At 44.7% G+C, this 21,663-nt stretch overlaps 1 protein-coding gene across 2 annotated transcripts in view; it reads left to right on the plus strand.

Moving 5' to 3' along the window:
- Positions 1 to 8,800, plus strand: part of LOC139389802 (SEC14-like protein 2) — a 19,728-nt gene extending 10,928 nt beyond the window's left edge. For both annotated transcript variants that reach the window (XM_071136762.1, XM_071136763.1), the window contains 8 exons: positions 163 to 351; positions 1,466 to 1,561; positions 1,707 to 1,767; positions 3,679 to 3,762; positions 4,041 to 4,147; positions 7,287 to 7,426; positions 7,584 to 7,753; positions 8,179 to 8,800. In XM_071136762.1, the coding sequence (XP_070992863.1) occupies positions 163 to 351; positions 1,466 to 1,561; positions 1,707 to 1,767; positions 3,679 to 3,762; positions 4,041 to 4,147; positions 7,287 to 7,426; positions 7,584 to 7,753; positions 8,179 to 8,522 (1,191 nt within the window). In that variant the 3' untranslated portion in view covers positions 8,523 to 8,800. The remainder of the gene's footprint in view (positions 1 to 162; positions 352 to 1,465; positions 1,562 to 1,706; positions 1,768 to 3,678; positions 3,763 to 4,040; positions 4,148 to 7,286; positions 7,427 to 7,583; positions 7,754 to 8,178) is intronic.
- Positions 8,801 to 21,663: the final 12,863 nt, after the last annotated feature.

Below are 21,663 nucleotides of genomic sequence, written 5' to 3' on the forward strand. Positions count from 1 at the left end.
ATAGTGCGTTACCATTGTGTTAATAGTGGGTTACCATGGTGTTAAAAGTGTGTTACCATGGTATTAATAGTGCGTTACCATGGTGTTAATAGTGGGTTACCATGGTATTAATAGTGCGTTACCATGGTATTAATAATGTGTTACCATTGTATTTGTGTCCAGGTGATAGAGAAGTACCTGTCAGGTGGGATGTGTGGGTACGACCGTGAGGGGAGCCCCATCTGGTGGGATGTCATCGGCCCCGTGGACCCCAAGGGCCTCTTCCTGTCAGCGTCTAAACAGGACTTCATCAAGTCTAAGATCAGAGACTGTGAGATTCTGCAGAAGGAGTGTGAGCTGCAGTCTGAGAGGGTATGAGAGGGTTTTATTCATATGTAGAGGGCCTGGAGTTGTTCCTGAACATACAGTATGACCTGACCAGGACAAACTCCTGGCACTAACCTTACTGAGATTAGATACAAACTCCTGGCACTAACCTTACTGAGATTAGATACAAACTCCTGGCACTAACCTTTCTGAGATTAGATACAAACTCCTGACACTAACCTTACTGAGATTAGATACAAACTCCTGGCACTAACCTTACTGAGATTAGATACAAACTCCTGGCACTAACCTTACTGAGATTAGATACAAACTCCTGGCACTAACCTTACTGAGATTAGATACAAACTCCTGGCACTAACCTTTCTGAGATTAGATACAAACTCCTGACACTAACCTTACTGAGATTAGATACAAACTCCTGGCACTAACCTTACTGAGATTAGATACAAACTCCTGACACTGACCTTACTGAGATTAGATACAAACTCCTGGCACTAACCTTACTGAGATTAGATACAAACTCCTGGCTGGCACTAACCTTTCTGAGATTAGATACAAACTCCTGGCACTGACCTTACTGAGATTAGATACAAACTCCTGACACTAACCTTACTGAGATTAGATACAAACTCCTGGCACTAACCTTACTGAGATTAGATACAAACTCCTGGCTGGCACTAACCTTACTGAGAATAGATACAAACTCCTGGCACTGACCTTACTGAGATTAGATACCGCTAATGAAGTGGTCCTGTCTAGAATCTTTGTCATCTGTTAAAACCTCTGGGTTACAGATCTGAGATGATACTTTGATACTCTCTCTCTATCTCCCTCACTCTCTCTCTCTCTGTGTGTCTCTCTCTCTCTCTCTCTCTCTCTCTCTGTGTGTGTCTCTCTCTCTCTCTGTGTGTCTCTCTCTCTCTCTCTCTCTCTCTCTCTGTGTCTCTCTCTCCCTCCCTCCCTCCCTCTGTCTGTCTCTCTCTGTCTCTGTGTGTGTCTCTCTCTCTCTCTGTGTGTCTCTCTCTCTCTCTCTCTGTGTCTCTCTCTCCCTCCCTCCCTCCCTCTGTCTGTCTCTCTCTGTCTCTCTGTCTGTCTGTCTCTCTCTCTCTCTTCCTCTGTCACTGTCTCTCTGCTGTAGTTGGGGAGACATGTTGAAGCCATCACTATGATCTATGACTGTGATGGTCTGGGTCTCAAACATTTATGGAAGCCTGCCATCGAGACTTACGGAGAGGTATACACACACACACACACACACACACACACACACACACACACACACACACACACACACACACACACACACACAGAGAGAGTTCTGTAGAATCCAGAATGTGATGATACTGTGTGATCGTTGTGTTGTTGTTGTACCTCTACAGATCCTGACCATGTTTGAAGACAATTACCCAGAGGGCCTCAAGAGACTGTTTGTCATCAAAGGTAAGTTTCATCCCCACTAGCACAGGGGGTAGGGACCCCCTACCGTTCCAGGTATTTGCACAATTCCACAGCTAGCACACCTGAATCAACTTGTCAACAAATCATCAAACCCTTGATTATGTGAATCGGGGTGCGCAAGTTTAGGGCTACAACAAAATTGTGAAATGTCTTAGTATCACCGTGGTAAACCTACCTGTGTAGTGTGTCTCACATATCTTTATTTAAAATATACAGTTGATGTTGATTAGTAGCATTGCCTTTAAATTGTAAAACTTGGGTCAAACGTTTCGGGTCGCCTTCCACAAGCTTCCCACAATAAGTTGGGTGAATTTTGGCCCATTTCTCCTGACAGAGCTGGTGTAACTGAGTCAGGTTTGTAGGCCTCCTTGCTCGTACATTCTTTTTCAGTTCTGCCCACAAGCTTTAACTTCCTGACTGATGTCTTGAAATGTTGCTTTAAAATATCCACATAATTGTCCTACCTCATGATGCCATCTATTTGGGAAGTCCCTCCTGCAGCAAAGCACCCCCACAAGATGATGCTTCCACCCCCATTCTTCACGGTTGGGATGGTGTTCTTTGGCTTGCAAGCCTCTCCCTTTTTCCTCCAAACATAACGATGGTCATTATGGCCAAACAGTTCTATTTTTGTTTCATCAGACCAGAGGACATTTCTCCAAAAAGTACGATCTTTGTCCCCATGTGCAGTTGCAAACCGTAGTCTGGCTTTTTTTATGGCGGTTTTGGAGCAGTGGCTTCTTCCTTGCTGAGCGGCCTTTCAGGTTATGTTGATATAGGACTCATTTTACTGTGGATATAGATACTTTTGTACCTGTCTCCTCCAGCATCTTCACAAGGTCCTTTGTGTAGTTCTGGGATTGGGTTGCACTTTTCGCACCAAAGTACGTTCATCTCTAGGAGACAGAATGCGTCTCCTTCCTGAGCAGTATGACGGCTGCGTGGTCCCATGGTGTTTATACTAGTGTACTATTGTTTGTACATTTGAACGTGGTACCTTCATGCGTTTGGAAATTGCTCCCAAGGATGAACCAGACTTGTGGAGGTCTACAGTTTTTTTCTGAGGTCTTGGCTGATTTCTTTTGATTTTTCCATGATGTCAAGCAAAGAGGCACTGAGTTTGAAGGTAATCCTTGAAACACATCCACAGGTACACCTCCAATTGACTCAAATGATGTCAATTAGCCAATCAGAAGCCTCTAAAGCCATGACATCATTTTCTGGAATTTTCCAAGCTGTTTAAAAGGCACAGTCAACTTAGTGTATGTAAACTTCTGACCCACTGGAATTGTGATACAGTGAATTATAAGTGAAATAATCTGTCTGTAAACAATTGTTGGAAAAATTACTTATGTCAAGCACAAAGTAGATGTCCTAACCGACTTGCCAAAACTCTAGTTTGTTTACAAGAAATTTGTGGAGTGTTTGAAAAGAGTTTTAATGACTCCAACCTAAGTGCATGTAAACTTCCGACTTCAACTGTATATATTTTGTGGTACTTTTTACCCCTTTTTTTTACCCCCTTTTTCATGTTATCCAATTGGTAGTTACAGTCTTGTCCCATTGCTGCAACTCCCGTACGGACTCGGGAGAGGCGAAGGTCGAGAGCCGTGCGTCCTCTGAAACACAACCCTGCCAAGCTGCTTCTTGACACAGCACACATCCAACCCGGAAGCCAGCTCACTTAACCAGCCGCACCAATGTGTCGGTGGAAACACCATACAGCTGGCGACCGAAGTCAGCGTGCATGCGCACGGCCTGCCACGAGTCGCTAGAGCGCAATGGGACAAGGACATCCCAGCCGGCCAAACCCTCCACTAACCTGGACGACGCTGGACTAATTGTGCTAATTGTGTGTTTACATGGTCCTTTCTCCCCTCCACCTCTCCTCAGCCCCTAAGCTCTTCCCTGTGGCTTACAACCTCATCAAGCACTTCCTGAGTGAGATCACCCGCAACAAGATCATCATCCTGGGGGGTGAGACACTTCCTTATTGACATCGGAATGTTCCCATAAAAATGTACTGTTCTAGAATGCTGAGTAAAGAATTGTCAGCTCTATGGATGCCATTTCTATTAGTCACACACTAGGTTGTGAATTCATACAGTATGTATACCCATCTTAACCCTACATGTAGATGAAGGTTATGAATGTACTAACTGTTATCCGCTCTGAATAAGCTTCTGCTAAATGACTGAAATGTAACATGGTAACATCAGTCTCTCTCTCTCTCTCCTCACCTGTGTGTTGTGCAGCTAACTGGCAGGAGGTGTTGTTGAACTACATAGACCCAGAGCAGCTTCCTGCCGCGTACGGAGGGAAACTCACCGACCCTGACGGGGACCCTCGCTGTAGGAACAAGGTGAGCTCGCACCACCAGGAAGTGGGACGCTTTTTTCATGGGGGGGGCAGTGTTTTCATGACCCCATTCTCATGTTGCTACAGCTGGAATGATAGGCTGGAGAGTTCAATTCTGCACTCATTACTGCTCTTAAGTAGTTTTGGCACTTTTTGTTGTACATGGTGACTACATTTCTGACTTTCATTTTCAGCATTTAGTAGTTTCTCCATACCTGCCTTAGTGGTTTTGCAGTAGGATGCTGCATACTAGATATTAGGCTGTGAGATGAGAGCAGCTTTGCTTTGCTGCCTGTGACCACAAGATGCAGTAGGCAGGACTAGTGAATCATAAGCTGCATCCTGCTGGCAGTGGGGCTAGATAAGGAGTCTCTGTCAGACAATTGAACTCCTATGGGTGATCCGTTGAGATTGTGGACTGTACAGCATCAAGAAACGATTCACAACCAGTCTTGACAGGCTCTTCATTCCTTCTGGTCACTGAGATGTTATAGGAGCTCCAGATGGTTTCCTTTGGGTCTGCTTCCACAGGATACAGTCTGATGGCGATTGGGTATTTTATGTTAGACAATGTTACTGTCATGGATCTGCTTCTTCTTGCTCTACAGTTCAGTCCTACCTTTTCACCTTGGACCTCGCTGCTAGCCAACACCGCCAATGGCCATTTTAGTCATCTTCATGCCATTAAATGCAGTTGTTAGTTGTTGTCTAGATGCAGGCTTGGGCAGACACATGCTGACTGATAAATTGGTAATTTCATTACCCAGAAAAACTGATCTTATGTCTGATGTTTCTGTAGATATATAGGTAGAGATGTCTTCCTAACCGGAGATGAGGAGCAGGAGGACAGGTCTTTGTCATTCCAAATGAGGCCCAGGAAAATCTCATAGAACTCTTGGAATCTTTGAGTATTTTTGGAATGACTTTGGAATCTTCAGGAAGACTAAGATTCTAAGGACTGAAACTCTCTACTTCCATTCCATTTTTGAGTCATTTAGCCATTTTCAACATGTGAACAGGAATTTAGTTTGCTTTTTATCATTGGTAGTCATCTAGCCCCATACTTTCTAGCTATCCCACTACTTTATTTGTAGTGCTTCGGTCAGGTACTTGGTGGAGCATTTCTTACTTGTTGACTTCTCTGTGAACGTGAAGAACTGATGCTCAGTCCAAAGAGAGGCATGTAGAGACATGACAAAGCAATTCAAATGTGTTTGATGAGACTTTGGTCTGAACTAGGTTAACGCCTTGTTGACCTAGTTCAGACCAAAGTCTCATCAGATGTATTTTATTAGTATTATCATATCAAGGGTCAAGACTTCCACAGGTCCTAGTAGTTCTACATTCTATGTGTGGAATGTTGCAACTTCTGCTGTGACTGTGAGGCGCTGCAAGGTCGTGCAGACATCATCACCCATTTACTGTATAGAGAGATTAGATTAGGGGGTCTGTTTGTACAGTACAGTGTACAAGGCAGATTATGCAAACAGTCAGTCAAAGTTGAAAGGTCATTTTTTAACACGTTTACCATTGGCAGTGCCACAAATGCGTTTGGGCCTGTTTGTGTCTGCACCCGTGCTCAGTAGTGATGCGCGGGTCAGCAGTTTGTTCACCTGCAATTGCTAATAATCCATCCGCAACCGCACGACTATATGTGATAAAGTGAAAATGTCAGACCCTCACCTGACCCTAAACCACTAATATAGAAAATACACTGTACAGTCTGAGATGGCCAAAATATTTTTTGAAATGCCGTTTTTTTTTTAGAAAGGCCTATGTTACTGTTTATAATTTCAAACAATTTGTTAGGCTATTTTCTACTTGTCTATAATTAGACACATGCAGCTTCTCTTCGGTCATTATACTGTATGTTGCCCTAGAAGACTAAATAAACTCTTGCTCACCAGAATAGTAACATACATCGATAGAATTAGTCCTTCAATCTAGTTCGCGTCGGTAAAGCTGGTTTTCTTTCCTAAAGCCACTTGCCCCGTGGATATAACCCTATCACTAGTGCTCAGCTCTGAACATTCCACATGGCATGTAATGGTCCTGTGTGATCCCAGACATGTCATGGTCCTGTGTGATCCCAGGCATGTCATGGTCCTGTGTGATCCCAGGCATGTCATGGTCCTGTGTGATCCCAGGCATGTCATGGTCCTGTGTGATCCCAGGCATGTCATGGTCCTGTGTGATCCCAGGCATGTCATGGTCCTGTGTGATCCCAGGCATGTCATGGTCCTGTGTGATCCCAGGCATGTCATGGTCCTGTGTGATCCCAGGCATGTCATGGTCCTGTGTGATCCCAGGCATGTCATGGTCCTGTGTGATCCCTGGCATGTCATGGTCCTGTGTGATCCCTGGCATGTCATGGTCCTGTGTGATCCCAGGCATGTCATGGTTCTGTGTGAATGAACTGTGAACTGATGTTAATCGCAACCTTCTCATGGTCCTGCGTGAACCGTCATTCTCCATCTTTCTCTCCCTCCACTCACATGGAATATACCACTCTCCTTACTGCCCCCTGTTGGTAGCTTGCAGTTACTGCTGGAACTAAAATATTTTACTCTTCCATCTGTTTGGTTGAGCTGAGGGCTCCCTCTCATGTGTTTGGTAGGGCTGAGGGCTTCCTCTCATGTGTTCGGTAGGGCTGAGGGCTCCCTCATATTTTTGGTTGCACTGAAGGCTTGAGGGCTCCCTCTCGTGTTTTTGGTGGAAGGCTGAGGGCTCCCTCTCGTGTGTTTGTTTGAAGGCTGAGGGCTCCCTCTCGTGTGTTTGTTTGAAGGCTGAGGGCTCCCTCTCATGTCTGTTGAGGGTTACTACAGAGGAAGACTAGATTAACCAGTAGAATGAGGACAGTCAGTGTGGTCAAATACAATTTGCTGTTCTTGTTTTTATGCAAATTAATAAACAATGGACCTCAGAAGCTTATACTCTGGACTCTCATTTCGAAACTATGACACCTCAGAAATGTGTTCATAGTAGTAAGTACGCCTTTCTTTTTTATATCCTCTTATTTCCTTCCCTCAAAATAAATAAAAAACGTGTTTACTCCCCTTACATTTTTCCTGCTGACTTTCATAGTATTTTTATCAGCTAGACCCACACCATCCATCCTCCAACACTGTATAAATGTGTTCCAGATCCACTACGCAGGGCCGGTACCTGCTTCCTACTTCGTGAGGGAGTCCGTGAACGTGGATTATGAACAGTGTCTGACAGTCAGCCGAGGCTCCTCACAGCAACTGGAGTATGAGATACTCTTACCTGGCTGTGTGCTCCGGTGAGTGGGAACCTGTTAACCTCTCTATCCCTCTCTCACCATCTCTGTTCCTCATTCTGTTTCTTTTACTGTATGTGTGTTGTGTATAGTGTAAGCCAAAAGGAAAATGAATCCATTAATATTTCTTCCTGTTGTTTCCTGTGTGTATCCTATGCAGGTGGCAGTTTTCCAGTGATGGGGCAGACATCGGCTTTGGGGTGTTTATGAAGGGTAAGATGGGGCAGAGGCAGAACGCATCGCAGATGCAGGAGGTGATTCCCAGCCAGAGATACAATACCCACCTGGTGCCTGAGGACGGCTCTCTCACCTGCAGCGAGCCTGGAATCTGTGAGTACAGGACAGCCAGACAGGGCGACATAAGGGACTACACGTAAACCCTCCTCACAATAACATGCTGATCCAAACCACACTGTGCTAGCTTGGGTATTTTTGGTTCCAGACACTATACAGCTTGGTTTGGCCCGGCTCGGTAAGGTTACAGTCACACATGGAGAACTGTGCAGGGGCACATGTGAACCAGGCCTGGCACACAGGGATACAAACGCTGCATTTACACAGGCAGCCCAAATCTGAACTTTTTCCACTAATTGGTCTTTTGTCAAATCAGATCAGCTTTTTTGCCATAATTTGGCAAAATATCAGAAATGGGTTGCTTGTGTAAACACTGCCAAAGAGGACAAGGGCAATAGGTCAAGGTGTAGAAGGACCTGACTGAGGAGAGACATCTAAGTTGTTTTCTTTTGCTTCTCCAGATGTGCTGCGGTTTGACAACACCTACAGTATCTTCCAGTCCAAACGCATTAGCTTTACGGTCGAGGTCCTGCTCCCCGGCCAATCGCAATCTCCGAAGAAAATGATTGGGATGGAATCTGGGGCCAGCAACCAATCACAGTCCCTGAAGAACAGGAGTCTGTCAGAATCTGGGGCTAGCAGCCAATCACAGTCTCTGAAAAATAGGGGTGGGTCAGAAAGGGGGGCTAGCAGCCAATCGCAGTCTCTGAAAAACAGAGGTGGGTCAGAAAGGGGGGCTAGCAGCCAATCGCAGTCTCTGAAGAACAGGGGTGGGCCGGAATCTGGGGCCAGCAGCCAATCGTGACAGACGTTACTGAGTTGCTAATCTCTTTTGGACAGATGAAACCGGCGAGAACCTGTCAAGGCTCACGTAGAATTATGTGATTACAAGCAGAAGTAGCTCCTCGTTTTGGGTTTACATCATTGATTATTTGGACAAATCAGGATTGGGTGAAGGCGGGGCTTAAACTGGTGCCGTGATTTTCAAGCCTGTGTGCAGATGATAAACTGTTTCCACTAGATTCCACAGCCACAAAGTCAACATCTATTTTTTGTTTTTGCCATGATAAACACTGGTGAAATTAGGTTTGGCTGAGAGTTTCCGTTTGGGAAGGAAGAGACTTCGTTTCCTTTGCACATAATTAATCAGAATTGTTAACGGCAATCCCCCCCAGAAGTAAAACAGGATATTAGATCATTTTACTTCTAAGTAACCGAGACTACTGAGTTGCTAGCCTGTCCTAGATTATAGTGTGTCCCAAATGCCACCCTATTCCATATATAGTGCACTTTGGGACACAAGCCTGAGTCTTTTTGGTTCCAGACATTATACCATGGTCAGTGAAAACTTGAAAGCACTGAAACAGACCCCACTGGTCCGCACTGAGGGATTTCATCTGACCATGGACTGTTCCATATGCTGCTCAAACAAACAAATGTATGTAGCTCTGATCCAGGGGGTTACATGTGGCTGATGCTGATGCTGAGACTTCAACATCAGCAAGCTGCACGTAACGCCCTGGAACAGAGCTAGGACGTACACTGAAGAGAAACCAAGAGTTCCACAACTCAGGGTCCCTGGAATGTAGATGTATTCAAACACGAATGTCAACAACAACTGGCTTACTTGAACAGTATGTTTATGGAAGAGATATTTTATCTCATAGCCCGGGGATATCTACTATAGATGAATGTCATTGCAGGTTATTGTTCAGGGCGTATTATTTTGCAGTGCTGAAGCCACAGAGCAGGGCGTATTATTTTACAGTGCTGAACAGGGCACATAGCCACAGAGCAGGGCGTATTATTTTGCAGTGCTGAAGCCACAGAGCAGGGCGTATTATTTTGCAGTGCTGAACAGGGCACATAGCCACAGAGCAGGGCGTATTATTTTGCAGTGCTGAAGCCACAGAGCAGGGCGTATTATTTTGCAGTGCTGAACAACCTTCTCAAAATTCAAGGAATAAGGAAAGACTTCAGAGATTCATTCTCTCTCTCTGTCTCTCTCTCTGTCTCTCTCTAATTCAAATAATAATAATCAAGATTATTAACGGGATAATCAATAACATTCATTTTATGGCAGGCAGCAATTTTGGGCTTCCGAGTGGCGCAGCGGTCTAAGGCGTCACTACAGACCCTGGTTCAATTCCAGGCAGTATCACAACTGACTGTGATTGGGAGTCTCAAAGGGCGGAGCACAATTGGCCCAGCGCTGTCCGGGTTTGGCCGTCATTGTAAATAAGAATTTGTTCTTAACTGACTTGTCTAGTTAAATAAAGGTTAAATATAAAATACAAATGTAGTGTGCTGCCAACCCACAGCTCTCTGCGTCCTCCCCCAACAACCCACAGCTCTCTGCGTCCTCCCCCAACAACCCACAGCTCTCTGCGTCCTCCCCCAACAACCCACAGCTCTCTGCGTCCTCCCCCAACAACCCACAGCTCTCTGCGTCCTCCCCCAACAACCCACAGCTCTCTGCGTCCTCCCCCAACAACCCACAGCTCTCTGCGTCCTCCCCCAACAACCCACAGCTCTCTGCGTCCTCCCCCAACAACCCACAGCTCTCTGCGTCCTCCCCCAACAACCCACAGCTCTCTGCGTCCTCCCCCAACAACCCACAGCTCTCTGCGTCCTCCCCCAACAACCCACAGCTCTCTGCGTCCTCCCCCAACAACCCACAGCTCTCTGCGTCCTCCCCCAACAACCCACAGCTCTCTGCGTCCTCCCCCAACAACCCACAGCTCTCTGCGTCCTCCCCCAACAACCCACAGCTCTCTGCGTCCTCCCCCAACAACCCACAGCTCTCTGCGTCCTCCCCCAACAACCCACAGCTCTCTGCGTCCTCCCCCAACAACCCACAGCTCTCTGCGTCCTCCCCCAACAACCCACAGCTCTCTGCGTCCTCCCCCAACAACCCACAGCTCTCTGCGTCCTCCCCCAACAACCCACAGCTCTCTGCGTCCTCCCCCAACAACCCACAGCTCTCTGCGTCCTCCCCCAACAACCCACAGCTCTCTGCGTCCTCCCCCAACAGGACGGGTAGCCTATTGCTCTTTTTTCAGTTTTATTATTCGTGGATATTGTCCTAATTCTGCCCTGCATGCATTGTTTGTAGTTTTCTTCTGACAATGTAGGATAATGGTACAGAACTCTGCATGCAGGGTTTCAATTAGGTGTTTGTCCCATTGGGTAAAATCTTTGCAAGTGGAACCCACACCTCGCTGCCATAAATTGCAATTGGTTCAATGACACCCAATTAGTTTTAGCTAATTGGTATTTCAATTTGAATTGTTTTTTTAATGGCGTAGAATGCCCTGCATGCTTTCTCTCTCAGTTCATTCACTGACCCGCTTAGGTGTCCAGTTGAGCTTATTTTTAAACATAAGTAATTGTAACCTAAACCTAAGTAATCTCTCTCTCTTTCTCTCTCTCCCTCCTCCTCCTCTCTTCTTCTCTCCCTCCTCCTCCTCTGTCTTCTTCTCCCTCTCCTCCTCCTCCTCTGTCTTCTTCTCCCTCTCCTCCTCCTCCTCTGTCTTCTTCTCCCTCTCCTCCTCCTCCTCTGTCTTCTTCTCCCTCTCCTCCTCCTCCTCTGTCTTCTTCTCCCTCTCCTCCTTCTTCTCCCTCTCCTCCTCCTCCTCTGGCTTCTTCTCCCTCTCCTCCTCTGGCTTCTTCTCCCTCTCCTCCTCCTCTGGCTTCTTCTCCCTCTCCTCCTCCTCCTCTGGCTTCTTCTCCCTCTCCTCCTCCTCCTCTGTCTTCTCCCTCCTCTCCTCCTCCTCCTCTGTCTTCTCCCTCCTCTCCTCCTCCTCCTCTGTCTTCTTCTCCCTCTCCTCCTCCTCTGTCTTCTTCTCCCTCTCCTCCTCCTCCTCTGTCTTCTTCTCCCTCTCCTCCTCCTCCTCTGTCTTCTTCTCCCTCTCCTCCTCCTCCTCTGTCTTCTTCTCCCTCTCCTCCTCCTCCTCTGGCTTCTTCTCCCTCTCCTCCTCTGGCTTCTTCTCCCTCTCCTCCTCCTCCTCTGGCTTCTTCTCCCTCTCCTCCTCCTCCTCTGGCTTCTTCTCCCTCTCCTCCTCCTCCTCTGGCTTCTTCTCCCTCTCCTCCTCCTCTGGCTTCTTCTCCCTCTCCTCCCTCTCCTCCTCCTCTGGCTTCTTTTCCCTCTCCTCCTCCTCTGGCTTCTTCTCCCTCTCCTCCTCCTCCTATGGCTTCATCTCCCTCTCCTCCTCTGGCTTCTTCTCCCTCTCCTCCTCTGGCTTCTTCTCCCTCTCCTCCTCTGGCTTCTTCTCCCTCTCCTCCTCCTCCTCTGGCTTCTTCTCCCTCTCCTCCTCCTCCTCTGGCTTCTTCTCCCTCTCCTCCTCCTCCTCTGGCTTCTTCTCCCTCTCCTCCTCCTCCTCTGGCTTCTTCTCCCTCTCCTCCTCCTCCTGGCTTCTTCTCCCTCTCCTCCTCCACCTCTGGCTTCTTCTCCCTCTCCTCCTCCTCCTGGCTTCTTCTCCCTCTCCTCCTCCTCCTCTGGCTTCTTCTCCCTCTCCTCCTCTGGCTTCTTCTCCCTCTCCTCCTCCTCCTCTGGCTTCTTCTCCCTCTCCTCCTCCTCCTCCTCTGGCTTCTTCTCCCTCTCCTCCTCCTCCTCCTCTGGCTTCTTCTCCCTCTCCTCCTCCTCCTCTGGCTTCTTCTCCCTCTCCTCCTCCTCCTCTGGCTTCTTCTCCCTCTCCTCCTCCTCCTCTGGCTTCTTCTCCCTCTCCTCCTCCTCCTCTGGCTTCTTCTCCCTCTCCTCCTCCTCCTCTGGCTTCTTCTCCCTCTCCTCCTCCTCCTCTGGCTTCTTCTCCCTCTCCTCCTCCTCCTCTGGCTTCTTCTCCCTCTCCTCCTCCTCCTCTGGCTTCTTCTCCCTCTCCTCCTCCTCCTCTGGCTTCTTCTCCCTCTCCTCCTCCTCCTCTGGCTTCTTCTCCCTCTCCTCCTCCTCCTCTGGCTTCTTCTCCCTCCTCTCCTCCCCCTCCTCTGTCTTCTCCCTCCTCCTCCTCCTCTGTCTTCTCCCTCTCCTCCTCCTCTGTCTTCTCCCTCTCCTCCTCCTCCTCTGTCTTCTCCCTCTCCTCCTCCTCCTCTGGCTTCTTCTCCCTCTCCTCCTCTGGCTTCTTCTCCCTCTCCCTCTCCTCCTCTGGCTTCTTCTCCCTCTCCTCCTCCTCCTCTGGCTTCTTCTCCCTCTCCTCCTCCTCCTCTGGCTCCTCCTCCTCCTCTGTCTTCTCCTCCTCCTCCTCTGTCTTCTCCTCCTCCTCCTCTGGCTTCTTCTCCCTCTCCTCCTCCTCCTCTGGCTTCTTCTCCCTCTCCTCCTCCTCCTCTGGCTTCTTCTCCCTCTCCTCCTCTGGCTTCTTCTCCCTCTCCTCCTCTGGCTTCTTCTCCCTCTCCTCCTCTGGCTTCTTCTCCCTCTCCTCCTCTGGCTTCTTCTCCCTCTCCTCCTCTGGCTTCTTCTCCCTCTCCTCCTCCTCTGGCTTCTTCTCCCTCTCCTCCTCCTCCTCTGGCTTCTTCTCCCTCTCCTCCTCCTCTGGCTTCTTCTCCCTCTCCTCCTCCTCTGGCTTCTTCTCCCTCTCCTCCTCCTCCTCTGGCTTCTTCTCCCTCTCCTCCTCCTCTGGCTTCTTCTCCCTCTCCTCCTCCTCCTCTGGCTTCTTCTCCCTCTCCTCCTCCTCCTCTGGCTTCTTCTCCCTCTCCTCCTCTGGCTTCTTCTCCCTCTCCTCCTCTGGCTTCTTCTCCCTCTCCTCCTCCTCCTCTGGCTTCTTCTCCCTCTCCTCCTCCTCTGGCTTCTTCTCCCTCTCCTCCTCCTCTGTCTTCTCCCTCCTCTCCTCCTCCTCCTCTGTCTTCTTCTCCCTCTCCTCCTCCTCCTCTGTCTTCTTCTCCCTCTCCTCCTCCTCCTCTGTCTTCTTCTCCCTCTCCTCCTCCTCAGGCCATTTTGAGTGTGTATTTTCTTTTTGTCATCAAACATTTCTGTTGAACATTTTAAATCCATACGTTGACATACAAGTAGTTTTATTTTCAGGGAAAACAAATATATATATATATATTTAGTATTGTTAAAGCAAGACCTGTGAGAAAGCAAATATCCACTGTACAAGGTATTGTCTCGTTAAGCATCAATACGCTACAACAGGGGTTTCTTTTCACGTGTATTACTGTTTACAGAGAACTCAATCTATTTTAAATATACCATCAGCTTGACTTTTTTTATTTGAGGGACCTGGGTAAATATTGCTTTGAAGCTCATTTCCTGTAATTCAATGTAGTTTAACAAGACTCATGACATCTTTCAGATAGGCTATTTACATATGAATAAGAAGAATAGATAAGGAAGATAAAGTCTAGACCCAAGTCCTCCAAATGTTTCCAAATATGTTTTATGATAATTTATATGAACCCTCAATGTAATTATACATATTCTCTTTTACAGAAAGTGAATAGATCAATTGATAGCAACAGAGTCACACATTGTGTCAAATATCTATGCCTCCTCGGCATTAGAATGTCGTAGCTTAGCTTCTGAATGTTACAGAGACAAACCAAAGATATTAATTCCCATGTGCATCAGAGTCGTGTCTTCCTCTGGCATTTTACCGCTTGTTGCTAGCTTAAAGCATTTTTTTTTACCACTCAAATCAAGGAAGGTCCTGTGCCACCCTCCTACGAAACGTTGGCCCCTATAGGGGGCGTGCCCCCTAGGTTGGGAACCCCTGCACTAGAATGACATTCCATGTTGTTGTGTAATTTGAAGCGATATGGGCGATTCTGCAACTACAGGCCTTTTGGTGTCCATGGGGTATCTTGTTAATTTACATATGTTAAGTTGACACTCAAATAACCTTAATACTGTTGTTATCATTATTACATTTTTTTTGCTGGGGTTCACTTTCGCATTTAGTTAAATTTTAGCTTAATTTATTTGCACTAAAGAAGACAAGTGATAAACACCCATCCAGATTACAATGAAGCAGTGTGCAGGTGTGGTTGTCAGCCCAAGGACTGATATACAAATCACCTAAAAAAAACTAATTACAATACATAAGTACCAAAATAAAAACAGATATCAGATGACTGAGTAGTTTGGTTCATCAGGCTGACCTCCAATCTTCATGGATCAGATTACTGAGTAGTTTGGTTCATCAGGCTGACCTCCAATCTTCATGGATCAGATTACTGAGTAGTTTGGTTTATCAGGCTGACCTCCAGTCTTCTCTTGAAGTTATTGAGGGATGATGAGGTTTTGGCAATGTGAAGATAAGAATTCCAGAGTATGGTACCTCTGTATCTGATAGAGAATTGACTATGTGAGGTACGGCAATGAAAGGTTATCACTGTGTCTTGTGTTATATAGATGGATTTCAGAATGAACCTGGAATAATCCATTGAAGGGTTTAGGTAAACTGTCTGGGAGTTAGGAGTATTTGTAGATGAAAGTGCATAATTGGCGTACATTAATGTCGTAAATAGACAAGATAGAGTTTCTTAAACAAAGGAGCAGATGGGGCCAGGTAATTAGAGGAAGTGGCTAGTCTTGCAAATGTATTTTGTATGAGGAGTAATTTTTGTAGGAAGGAGGCATATGTACTGGCCCAGACAAATATTACAGTAAATGAGATATGGGTAAATGAAGCTATAGTATAGAGTTAGGAAGCAAGCCTGATGAACCACGCCTCTAATCTTTCTGATGATACCAACACATTTCATCACTTTGCTGCAGACAAACTGAATATGATCTTTCCAGGACACCTTTTCATTAATTATAACACAGTAGATATGACTTTGGCTCTTTTTAAAATATTTTTTAACAATATTTCTTATTCTTACTGGTGAATACAATAAAGGTAGATTTTTTTGTTTGTTTTACATTTAAAGATCATTTGTTTATCTTGGACCATTCAGAACATATGACCATGCCTGAAGCAGCTTAGTTAATTAGTGAAGGAAAATTATTGTGTGATAAAATCAAATTTATCCTCAGCAAAGAGAAGGGGAAGAAGTACGGTAGAAGACCCAGCAGCAAGGTCATTGATATAGATTAGGAATAGCAAAGGTCCAATTATTAAACCCTGTGGGACGCCACAGGATATCTTGGCACTGGTAGATGTACAGCCGTCTCCATTAAACAAATTGATGCTGATATCTTCAAATTACCAATGGCCTTCATCACCCCCATTACATCATCACCCCCACAACATCATCACCCCCACTACATCATCACCCCCACTACATCATCACCCCCATTACATCATCACCCCCACAACATCATCACCCCCACTACATCATCACCCCCACTACATCATCACCCCCACTACATCATCACCCCCACTACATCATCACCCCCAGTACATCATCACCCCCAGTACATCATCACCCCCATTACATCATCACCCCCACTACATCATCACCCCCACTACATCATCACCCCCAGTACATCATCACCCCCAGTACATCATCACCCCCAGTACATCATCACCCCCAGTACATCATCACCCCCAGTACATCATCACCCCCACTACATCATCACCCCCACTACATCATCACCCCCAGTACATCATCACCCCCAGTACATCATCACCCCCAGTACATCATCACCCCCAGTACATCATCACCCCCAGTACATCATCACCTCCATTACATCATCACCCCCACTACATCATCACCCCCAGTACATCATCACCCCCAGTACATCATCACCCCCAGTACATCATCACCCCCAGTACATCATCACCCCCAGTACATCATCACCCCCACTACATCATCACCCCCACTACATCATCACCCCCAGTACATCATCACCCCCAGTACATCATCACCCCCAGTACATCATTACCTCCATTACATCATCACCCCCAGTACATCATCACCCCCAGTACATCATCACCCCCAGTACATCATCACCCCCAGTACATCATCACCCCCAGTACATCATCACCTCCATTACATCATCACCCCCAGTACATCATCACCCCCAGTACATCATCACCCCCAGTACATCATCACCTCCATTACATCATCACCCCCAGTACATCATCACCTCCATTACATCATCACCTCCATTACATCATCACCCCCAGTACATCATCACCTCCACTACATCATCACCCCCAGTACATCATCACCCCCAGTACATCATCACCCCCAGTACATCATTACCTCCATTACATCATCACCCCCAGTACATCATCACCCCCAGTACATCATCACCCCCAGTACATCATCACCCCCAGTACATCATCACCCCCAGTACATCATCACCTCCATTACATCATCACCCCCAGTACATCATCACCTCCATTACATCATCACCCCCAGTACATCATCACCCCCAGTACATCATCACCCCCAGTACATCATCACCTCCAGTACATCATCACCCCCAGTACATCATCACCCCCATTACATCATCACCCCCAGTACATCATCACCCCCAGTACATCAGGAGGCTCAAACTGAAGCAGAGAAGGGAAATGTCCCTTAGTGTAGTCCAAGGGATTTCCAATCAGTTTTCTAAATTTTATTTGACAGAGAGGAACCCACATTCACAATTTTTTTTAAATTAAATTCACATGAAATAACATCAGGATCACTACAGGTTTTATTTTCCAACAATACATTGAGATGGGTTAGTTGTAGATGCCTTGTTCTTATTCATTGAGAAGGCAGTTGTCCCACACCCTGACTTTTGATAATTGGAAAATATTTCATGCAAAATATGCAGAACAAAACCACAAAACTGGCTACTTTGGCAACGACCCTGGGACTTAACATGAGCACATCAAACCCCAAGGTAATGAGCATCAACCAAACAACAGACAACACCATAAACCTGGACAGGAGATATACTGGAAGAAGTAACATATATTCACCGACCTGGGAAGTGTAATCGGGAAAGACGGAGGAAGTGGCGGACTGACGAACAAGAATAGGGAAGTCAAGAACAGCTTTTTAAATGTCAAGACAAATATGGACCTCCCAAGATCATTTCAACAAGAAATCAAATACGCATCTTCAACTCCAATATCCAATAACTCCAATATCAAATCAGTTCTACGGGGAAGAAACGTGGAGAAACACAAACGTAACGAGCAATAGACTTCAAACTTTCAGAAACAAATGCCTAAGACACATCCTGTCAATATACTTGTCAAACACCCATAAGAAACAAAGAACTCTAGGAAGTCACACAACAATAACTACATGAAATCCAAATGAAATGCAGGAAATGGGGCTGGATTGGGCCGTGGAGAAAACTCAGAACGGCATAGGGGACGTTTGTGAATGACCTATGCTCCCCTAAAAGCAAAAGGTTTTAAGTCAAGTAAGAAAAACCTTATGGCCTGGCAGTTCAATCCCAAAAATTAACAAATTGTCATTTCAAACACAAAATGTGTCGGTATTGACAATTTCCGGGTTATTACCATTACAAAGTAGTGACTTTTTGTATAACTTCTGAATAGAATGTATACCTCCGCTCATTACTGCTTACTACATGATATTATACTGTCTTTATAGCAATTGATTATGTGTAGATATCCATTTCCTCCCACTTATTTTGAACAACTATCCTAATGCGATACACCATTACCCCGTCATTACAGCCACAATGTAATCAATAAAATTTATTTATAAAGCACTTTTTATATTAGCAGATGTCCCAAAGTGCTGTACAGAAGCCCAGCCTAAAACCCCAAACAGCAAGCAATGCAGGTGTAGAAGGAAAAGCTAGGAAAAACTCCCTAGAAAGAGGAACCAGGCTCTGAGGGGTGGCAAGTCCTCTTCTGGCTGTGCCAGGTGGACACATAGCATTTTAAAGAAAACATATATTTACACATGCAAAAGGCACATATTTATGGATTAATGAACTAAAATATATATTTCTGATTGTGGTAGGACCAAATCATATAGACAAGATAAAATAAAACCATTGTTTGTCATTCAGTTTTAAAATAAAATATGTTTTATGATGTGATGCTAATGACATCTGCAGAAGGTTCTGGAAAAACAGTCAAATCTATTGTATTGTTGAATAAAATAGTCACATTCAATACCAGTTTATGATTCCTGACAAAATGAGAAAAGTATTCAAGAAACAACTTTTTACATTTTCATAAGAAATGCCAAAAGTGTCTGTAGTTCCAAAATCACACACATGTCAAATATAGTTTCCAAAATCACACACATGTCAAATATAGTTTCCAAAATCACACACATGTCAAATATAGTTTCCAAAATCACACACATGTCAAATATAGTTTCCAAAATCACACACATGTCAAATATAGTTTCCAAAATCACACACATGTCAAATGTAGTTTCCAAAATCACACACATGTCAAATGTAGTTTCCAAAATCACACACATGTCAAATGTAGTTTCCAAAATCACACACATGTCAAATATAGTTTCTAAAATCACACACATGTCAAATATAGTTTCCAAAATCACACACATGTCAAATGTAGTTTCCAAAATCACACACATGTCAAATGTAGTTTCCAAAATCACACACATGTCAAATATAGTTTCCAAAATCACACACATGTCAAATATAGTTTCCAAAATCACACACATGTCAAATATAGTTTCCAAAATCACACACATGTCAAATATAGTTTCCAAAATCACACACATGTCAAATATAGTTTCCAAAATCACACACATGTCAAATATAGTTTCCAAAATCACACACATGTCAAATATAGTTTCCAAAATCACACACATGTCAAATATAGTTTCCAAAATTCTGTGAACCAAAATGTCCATGTTTTCCAGAATTCCTAGTTAGAGGATTCCGGAGTTTGTGCTTATTCCTGATTCCGGAGTTTGTGCTTATTCCTGATTCCGGGAATCTGACAACTAGATTTCTGGAAAACGTGGACATTTTGTGAAAGTTATTGGGATTTTGCAACCAGTAGATCCTTCATTCCCAGTATGTAAAAACAAGAGACATGTCCTGCTGTATGCTTACCTATGTCAGGTGTGATTGAAAAACGTGTTGCAACAAAACCAATGAACCTTATGGACAGTTGAAACACTTCAAACACTGGTATATGTCATCTGTCTGTAAACTGTACTATATATCGGTTGAATCCATCTTCTGCCGGCATCTTGACAAAGTATTTTGCACTTAGAGTGAAAATCATGGACTGTAAGCTAGCCATTATAGCCTTAATGTTGGTTTGTGCTCACTGTTCAATTGATTATAGTTTATTACCTTGTGTATTTTAGTGTTGAGTATGGGGAATAGTACCTCCACTCCAAAACATGTCAATATTTATATTTATGTCAACATATGTCTTTAATTTCTTTAGTTAAAAGTGGAAACGTCATTTATTTTTAACGGTTTAATGAATGTAAAGTCAGTGCACATCTACAGTACTGAGACAGAAGTTTAAGCTAGCCTGAGTACCAGTTTCTTTCGCTAACATTTGACTCCTTGACACTCCTTGTCATTGCCTTTGGCGTGGAATGTTAGCTAAAGAGACTGGAACCCAGACTAAGTCTAAGGTATCAATCTATTGGGGAACAGTGTACATGACTGAATCAAGTTGAACAAATGTTCCGATCATTGTCACTGCTACTCTAATCACAACACTCATCTCTCTCTCTCTCGCCCTCTCTCTCTCTCTCTCTCTCTCTCCTTCTCTCTCTCTCCCGCCTGGGGATTACTCCATGCCTGAGGGTTTAATTTGATGTCCAGTATTACTGTCTGTACTTGAAATGTTAATGTGCTTTTCATGAATGTGTATCTGAATATACAGTATACTAACTAAAAAGGTACTTGGACGTACAGTACTGGAGTTTACCAAAGCAAAGGTGTGTCTGTATTTCTCTAGTAGTTGTATTTATTGTCAAATAGTTTTCTATGCATTTATTAGGTACAGATACAATTAAAACATTAATATGTAGTTAATTAGTATTTTATTTGTCAGGGACCGTGCCAACCAAGGACAAATATACTCCCTTAAATATTTATGAATGAAGCTAAAACTTTTAATTTGGCATTTTGGAATTGATCAAATGTTTCATATGAGGCGACAGTACAGAATGTAACCTTTTATTTGAGGGTATATTCATACATATATATATGTGTTTTACCTTTTTATAAATGAAATATCTGTATGTATCTAGTCTCCCCATTTGAAGGTGTCATAAGTATTTGGACAAAATTCACTTAAGTAAATTAAAGTGGTCTGGATGCTACCATGATTACGGATAATCATGAATTAATCGTAAATAATGATTATTGAGAAAGTTACAGAGGCACAAAGATCATACCCTAACCTCTCACCATTACCGATAGGGCAGTATTCATGCAGAAATTGTGCGATTGGTTCTAAAAAATAAAATCACTCGGGGGTTGAGACCACTCGTTGTTTGTTTGAGGCAGCAGGTAGCCTAGTGGTTAAAGCATAGAATACGCCAGTAGTGATGGGTCGTTCGCGAACGAGTCGGCTCTTAAGAGCCGGCTCTTGTAGGTGAACGTTATGAGGTGAACGTTATCAGAAGAGCCAAATCTATTTATAAAAATATTTTTTTAATTAAGAAATGAATTATTAAAATATTTAAATTAATATAATAAACTAATTCAAAGAACTAAAAAATGAATAAATAATATAGGACTAAATGCTCAAGCGCACATACATTCGTTCTGACTAACAGCCTCACTTGTTGTTCCTGTCAATCAGACACGCAGTGTCAACCAATGAACCAAAGATGCGTGAGGGAGGGAGGGCCGAGCCAACTCACGCACAGTCACACACTTAGCAGCCGAGGGGAGAGAGGATCCTTGAAAACAACAGATGGAAAATGAGTCGGAAGCACAGTAGCATTTGGATGCATTTTAATAATGTAGACAATGTTAGAGCACAGTGTAGAATTAGCCAAAACAAGGTCTCATATAAAGTCGGTTCTATGCACAACCTACACCGGCATATGCGAACTGTCCACCCAACTGT

Source organism: Oncorhynchus clarkii, chromosome 30 (assembly GCF_045791955.1).
Source record: "Oncorhynchus clarkii lewisi isolate Uvic-CL-2024 chromosome 30, UVic_Ocla_1.0, whole genome shotgun sequence".
Taxonomy (NCBI): domain Eukaryota; kingdom Metazoa; phylum Chordata; class Actinopteri; order Salmoniformes; family Salmonidae; genus Oncorhynchus; species Oncorhynchus clarkii.